Genomic DNA, 7,617 nt, shown 5'->3' with positions numbered 1-7,617 from the left:
TGTGTAGCCCAGGTTGGCCTGGAATGCCTCGTGTAGCCAAAGATGACTTTGAGCTCCCCATTCCCCTGTCCCTACTGTCCATGACCTAGGATTACAGCTATGCACCACCATGCCTATCATTAAGCTAAGATAATGACGATTCTGTTTGCCTCCCATAACTACAAGTTAAGTGTAACCAAATCCATTTAAGATGCATCTCCCTCTGCTTAATGTGAGTTAGAATGTGACCCTAGCGCATAGTGCTGGTTCGCCTTGACTGTTCTCTGAGCCTGAAGACTACCAAGATCTTTTTCATAAAGTTCATGTCTGCTTTCCCATATAGCACACATAGCGCTGTTCTATTACAGCAGCATTTAATGGTTGGTGACACTGAAACTGCCTTCTGCACCTTACTCACTTCACCAAATGCACAGTTCACTTCCATGCCGGAGACTCACAGTTTCTGTTTCTTACTCCAGGTTTCATCGTCCATAATGAAGCACGGGACTGCTCAGATATAAAGACTGACCATCCCTGGCAGAAGCCCTGCTTCCTGAGACCCTGACATTGCACTGAGATTTGAATGTGTATGTTTCCGTTTTGTTGTGGTGAAGGAGGTGTACGACTCGGCTTTGGTTGAGAGTGCTCCTTGCCTGGACAGCTCAAAAGAGGCCAACAAGCTGAGAGGCAGATGCAGCAAGCCTGGCTGCCTAGAGTGTGCACTGATGCAAGGGCCACTCTGGTTCTCTCAGCTGTCCTTCAGCAGGAATTTTAATCAAAGAAGACAAGCAGAAGACAATCGCCAGTTCAACTACCAGAAAGCCAAACAGTATAGCGCGTGTTCACAAACAGTAGATATTGGAATTGCTGGTGGTCACCCCAACAGGGTGAGAGCTAGAACTAAGAAAGAAAGAGAACTGTTTCATTATGTTAATGAAGAGAGGAAGAATGAAGAAAAGTATATTTTTGAAGTAGACATTTGGTAGCTGAGAACTTCCTAAGGGATTTGGGAACCTACTCAACCAACGTAGATTCCTTAAAGACTTCATTCTAGAACATTATAGTTTCACCAATAATGGTTCTGTGTAGTACCATTTTTTTTATGTTGTGCCAGTGAATCCAGTTGCCAGAAACAAATATGAGTGTTCATTAAATGCAAGAAGCTTCTAGCAGCTCTTACCAAGCATGCCTGCTCGCAGTGTGTGTGTTGCATGCTCTCAGTGGTACAGCTACCCACACATTTTCTTCTATTGCTTTCCTAATGTCTGAGCACTCTACAAGGGTAACAGGAATGAGATCAGATGTAATGTGGCCCTGTAAAACTGTTGCAAGCTTTAGAAATAAATCTTCTGCTCTTTCCCTGTCTTCATTATCTCCAAAGTCAGGAAACCATTCTTTAGCTAAAGAAGGTGATATGGACGGTCATGCCACCCTTTAAACACTCAGTCCAGAGTTGCAACTTAAGCAACATACAAGTGTCTGCTGCTTGCTCCAAGTTCTGAGAGGGAATTTAAAAAACATGCCAGGTAGTTTAAGATGCTGCATTAAATTAAAAAAAAAAAAGTTAGTTTGCTGCTACTTAAAAGAATCAAACTATAAAAAGCAAGCAGATGGATTTAACAAAAGTACCCTAAAGCTTAAAGGAACACAGAAGACTCCTGGTTTCTGTAAAGGAAACCTTACCTTCTGTGATGATTCTGTGGATCAGATCCATACACCCAGAATTTACTCCCCATGCCAGAGAAGTGGTAAGATACAGTTCAAGCCAGTTTCCCCAGGAGCCTGTAATCAGTCTTGTTTACATTAAAAAGCTTTCCTCCCTCAAACTGTTCTTCTCTGCGGTGTCAGGCCCCAGCACAGAACCCCAGAAGAGCTCACTTGTGATACTGCCTTGAATTTCATTGTCCCTTAACAATTGTTTTTGTCCCCTTGGATGAAAAACACACTTAAAAAAAAAAAGGCAGAATCTATATCGCACTTTTTTTTTTTAAACAAAGGCAGAATCTATATGCATCTATCTCATTCTTTGATCTGAAGCATTTCAGCTTCAGAATGTGGAACCCTGTAATTTTCTATTTCAACTGAAGAGTCAGCGTTTCATCAGTTGTGTAAATGTAGGCCCCGCCATTCTGTGGTATTTGGAGGGACCACTTGAAATCTGATGATTTCATTTAAAAGCGAAAGTGGTTGGCTGTAGGGGACATGCCACGAGGTAGTCAGCATCACTGTACCCGTAGCTGCGCTTGGCTGTTTGCATTAATGAAACAATGCTGCGTCTTCACTAGTTCGTCTCACTAATGATGTAAGACAGACTTTGCTTTTGAAATAGTGACTATGAGTGCGCTGGTATTTGTCTTTGTCTGGGGGCTTGTTTGATTTGTTGTTGTTTTGCAGTGCTAGGATCAAACTAGGACTGACTGTGTGCATGCTCTGCGTACTCTAACCCCTGAGCTACACCCCTAGGCTTTGTTTTATAGCATCTCAACTCAACCATAAATAGTAACTTTGTTCTCATGACTTGCAAAGTAGTTTTCCTTCGTGGTACCCTGCTATCATCTCAGTGGCATGGGAAAAATGCCAAGGCAGATTATGTTTCTTTGTCTACTCTTATGATCTCAGAGCATTTTAAAACTTCTAGTCAAATGTTCTCCATACAGTGGAAATGCAAGACTGGAGCACAGTTTGTCATTCGCAGTGTGTGCCATAGAAAGTTTCTATTGGGTTGGTCAAAAGAACCTTTTTCCCCACTAGTGGTGAGAGTGATACAGTTTTTACTTTCCACAGTGATATTCGCCCACTACAAAACAAAACACAAAATGCCTTGCATGCTGAGGCTCCCAGTTCAATCCCGAGCACGGCACAAATGAAAACCTGCCTCCCTGATACTGTCTGTCAGATTTATGATACCTATACAGTTTCTCAAAATTGATACATTTTGAGAAATTTTTTGTGAGAAAGAAGTTTAGAAAGCTAAAATTAACTAGCAGTAGCCTAGTATTTAAATAATGGGGACCACTGATTACTTCTGTATGATGATCTATTAACTGTCTTAAAGGCCATGGGAAGAATTCAAATATCATGAGCCAAGCTGTAGTTCTCAGAATAGGGTTCTATTTTGCTGGTTAATTTGTAAAGGCAGAAAAGTTTAAAGGCTATGTAGCCTCAGCAGCAGCCCATTCACAGATCTCCATCCAGGCATCCCCACAGAAGGCATAGGCAAGGCCCCCTCTCCCTGTAATTACCTACCCTTCTTCCCACTGCCCGCATTCTACAGTCCAAACAACAAGCAGCTATTCTTTAAGAAAATGAATGTGTGCAGAAATCATGTGTGTGTATATGTGTGTGTGTGTTGCAGTTGTAACACATTTCCAGTTTTTCACTAAAACATACCATTAGACAACTGAGTGAGCTCTCCTGACTCCTGTGTTATGATAAAGAAAAAAAAATTAGCCCATCTCACTGAAGATCCTAGCAAGAAAAAAACTAGACCAAATAGAAAAGTCAAAGTGTCCATTTCCACCTTGGTTTTGAATGGAGGAAGGAGACACTGTTGATACTAAGGTAATGAGAAGACGCTAAGCCTCCCTTCACGCAGCAGCAGTCTCATCATTGCAACTGATGTGACAAGTCTTTGTTTGCTTGGGGCACCGTGACTGGTCATTTCCTATATATGTCAAATGTCTTATGGTTTTGTGTTAGCTGTAATTTATCTTTATGTTTATTCCTTAAATCATTTAACCCAAAGTCTGCAATATTCAGAGAATGAACTTGGGTGTTTAAGCAGCTATTAATTAAAGGAAAGGCAAACATATCAATCTTGCTGCCTTACTCAGAAATAAAGCCAACTTTCTGCTTTCCTCTTCTCACCCTTATTAACCAAATGAAGGCAGTTCTCTGTCTCTGGTGTCAGGAGAACATTCTGAAATTTAATTGCAAACATATTTAAGGAAAGAAAATAATCTAATATGCTTTTCAAAAATCACCAAATATTGAACATGAGTTATGAGCCCCTAGAAATGGCTTTCTACCCTGTAATTAATCCAGTGATCCATTTGGCACTTTTTAAAAATACAGGAATTTGTTCTTGACAGAGAAAGAAATGTGGGTCCACATCTCATGTCCAGATACACCCCACATCAACACACGCCAGACAAAACTTGTGAATGTTAAGCTGTAGGCACAATAGAAAGAGGTCAGTCTACCGTGTAGCAGTATGTCTGCATTTAAACAGTTAAAAAAAAAAGTTTCCTTTTCTTCATCTCTTGCTCTCAAAGTGTAGCCTGCGTTATTTGTGCATGGTCCTAGCAGCATATTTTAGAGAAATCAAAATTCTTTAGTGTATGTGAAACAGGCTTAATCTAATACAGGATGTATGGATTTATGTCCTTTTCCTCGGCATGGGGAATTTGTTTATGCATTCCTAAATCCCCACTTTACTTGCTTATCATTACGAGTACAAGAAGCTGGACTCAGAGATCATTATTCCTTCCACGTCCACACGGCATGTAGATTGTCCCTTCACCCCTTAAAATGATTAATCTTTTGTTAGTGTCTGCTGTCTACTTACTGCTGATATGTTTTTATTTAACAAAGCAGAATGAACCTTTAGGAGATATGTGCTAGAGGGGCCAACGGGCACAAAAATAAGCAATTGTCAAATTAATGAGAACAGCTTCCTGAAAGAAAGCACATTCTTAGGCAACTCAAAGTCAAGTTCCAAAGAAGGCCTCTAGGTCTCACAACAAAGGCTGGTTGGGACCAAGTGTGATGGAGATGGAGGTAAAGGTAGAAAGCCCCAGACCATTCTCATTTTTGCTTTCTATTTACTTTTTCTAATTGTTAAACCTAAACCCTCTTTCAAAGCTTGAACCACTCACTATTAGCATTTCTAGAAAGCAACTGTAATATAGACCAGCCCCCACTCTTTTTTTTTTTTTTTGGTATGACTGTATGTTGGTTTGGGGGGGGGTTGTTTTGTTTTTTTGAGGCCAGCTTCACCCCATAATTTTAAAAAAAATCTCATTTTTTACATATAAATATACAAGGTTTCTTGGCAAAGAAATGGAGAGTCCTGTGGCTGTTATTCCAACCCAATGCCAGTTTTCAGCCCTGTTGGGTTGTAGTGCAGGGAAATGCCCTTTAGCTTGTTGCTTCTTTAACACAGCTGTATGTGAACAAAGAACTGTTGATAGATGGTTCCCGGTGGGGGTGCTGTTGGCATTTGGATCTGGATAAATCCTTCTGTGCTGAAATGTACCACATGTTGCAAGATCATCGGTATCCTAGTCTCCTGGTGATTCAACACCAGACATTGTGAGAACTAAAAAGGAAAAAAGCTTCCTACTTGCCAGCATAGAAGGGTGAACCCGTCACCTGAATGCCACTGCCTGCTGCAGCAAGGGACCATGGGAGAACATGCCTGTCTCTCAATACCATGTTTACAGCCTTACATGTCTCGACCCACTTCTTTTTCAAAGCCTTCTCCTTAGATGCAGCTTAAACTGGACTGTTCCCTAGGAAAGAGGTTCCTGGGTAGCCTTGTCCAATACAGTGGGCAGCGTGACATGGCCTGATACTTCTGGAGGGTACATGAAGCATCTCTTGTCTATTACTTCACACATAGTGTTATTTCAGAACTAGACTCCTGGTTGCTGGAACCCAGTGGCTCTGAGTAAAACATTGGTCTTTGGAATTCAGACTTGGATTCTACCTGGTAATACTGGAGACCGAGTTACAAAAAAGTCTCCCTTCCTCCAGTTAACAATGCAGTTAATACACACACACATACACATACACACACACACACACATTCAAAATGCTTGGACTCCCTCGTGTAAACATATCCATATGGTTCAACTTTTCTAATAAGATGTGCAAATATGACATTGTGGCAGACATGTGGGTAAACTGGATTGCATTCATATTGTTCACACCATAGATAGGCAAAACAAAATGAGTTTCCCCCCAGGTGCAGCTCGATCAAGCTGTGCTAACAGTACAGAAAGATACTCTTTATGCCACTGAAATTGAATAGTCAATAGGTCTTGAAAAATATTTAGATGAATTGCAGCTAGCTGCAAGGATGGAATTAATTCCTCCCATTCTAATATTTTTAAATTAAAATTCTAAAGACCCTTTTTTTTTAAGGCATAGCAACTTGGAATCAATAAAGGTGGTTATAGCATAAACCTATAGATGGTGCTTAAAGAAATCTTATCTTTCTTAATAGCAGTATTTTTTAAAAAAGAAGAGAATACATTGAAAGAAGTATACGCTGTTGCACCCTCAGGTCAATATTGTGGTTTATTAAAATGCCAATAATATTTGTGCACTTGCCAGTGTCAGGGGCTTTTCCTTTCATGGATGCTCTTGGTGTGATTTTTGACTGTATCATTACGTTACTTAGAGAGCATCCACCGTGAGAATTTGCCACTGTAGTGAAGACTAGCATTAGGAAAGAATTATTGAGAACTGAGGGTCAAACCACTTTCATCACCTAAACTATAGGCACTAATTCTTTAGTATTTCTTCTGTGGCTTAGACATGTGGCCATGTATTCAAAGCATCCTGCGCACACACATTTTACCAATTAAATATCTGCTAAAAATTCAAACTAGTTCTCTCTCTCTCTCTCTCTCTCTCTCTCTCTCTCTCTCGTAACAATTTATTTTCCATAATGGACTGTCTGTGTTCTTTTGTTATTTCGAACTTTGGTTACAGTGATAGTGATGGTAAGCTGTGCTCATTGGGAGACTAGCTGGGAGAGTGTCCAGTGTGTGATCTAATCTTTACACGGGTGTGCTATCTGTGGGTATTAATAACTGGAACTGTACCAGGATGAACACGACAGTTTCTCTTTTTATTGCTAATCCATTACTATATTATAGTATCTGGGTGTGACCCCTGCAAGTATCCACACCTAAGCATATGTATTCCACGATTGTAACCTGAAAGACCATGTATTATCTTTTTTTATTCCATATTGGTGTTTGTGTTATTTAAAATGGAAAAATTATACTCAATCTAGTAGTATAATGTAGTAAGATACTCTGCTGTGCACAGTTCCAAGTGCCTTAGAACATTGTTTAGCTTTCGAAGTATACATATTTGCATATATGTGTGTATAAAATTGGGAAACGTTACCTCAATAAAAATCATTGGGAAATCCTAGCTTTAGTCTGTTGCCATTTGTCTTATTTTTCAGATAATGTTCAGTCTTTTCATTTTGTATTTATTTGTTCATTGTTTGTGTTTCTTAGATGGGTTTCCCAGACTGGTCTCTAACTTGGTAGGTATACAGTCAAGGATGACTTTGAACTCCTAGTCCTTCTATCTCTATCTCCCAAGTACTAGATTACAGACATGCACCACCTCCTCATCATCATTCATGGTCAAGGTTAAAAGTCCAATGAGGTCTCATATGGAAAGCAAGATCCAGATACATTTTATAATTTCCTGATATTTCAACCCCACCGAACTTTTAACATATGTTGTATGTGAGGCCTTGTAATTTGCATGTTAAAAACCCACCTACAGAATAGTTGCAGTTCGATTGTTTTTAAAAATTGTGTGTGTGTGTGTGTGTGTGTGTGTGTGTGAGAGAGAGAGAGAGAGAGAGAGAGAGAGAGAGAGAGAGAC

General features: G+C 40.0%; 1 protein-coding gene across 5 annotated transcripts in view; it reads left to right on the top strand.

The window, feature by feature from the left end:
* The window catches only part of Phactr2 (phosphatase and actin regulator 2), a 263,614-nt gene extending 256,465 nt beyond the window's left edge, over positions 1–7,149 (top strand). For all 5 annotated transcript variants that reach the window (XM_028779207.1, XM_028779211.1, XM_028779209.1 and 2 more), the window contains one exon: positions 459–7,149. In XM_028779207.1, the coding sequence (XP_028635040.1) occupies positions 459–474 (16 nt within the window). In that variant the 3' untranslated portion in view covers positions 475–7,149. The remainder of the gene's footprint in view (positions 1–458) is intronic.
* Positions 7,150–7,617: the final 468 nt, after the last annotated feature.

The sequence above is a fragment of the Grammomys surdaster genome, unplaced genomic scaffold, assembly GCF_004785775.1.
Source record: "Grammomys surdaster isolate TR1022 unplaced genomic scaffold, NIH_TR_1.0 348, whole genome shotgun sequence".
NCBI lineage: Eukaryota > Metazoa > Chordata > Mammalia > Rodentia > Muridae > Grammomys > Grammomys surdaster.
This window is presented reverse-complemented; position numbering and strand designations above follow the sequence as displayed.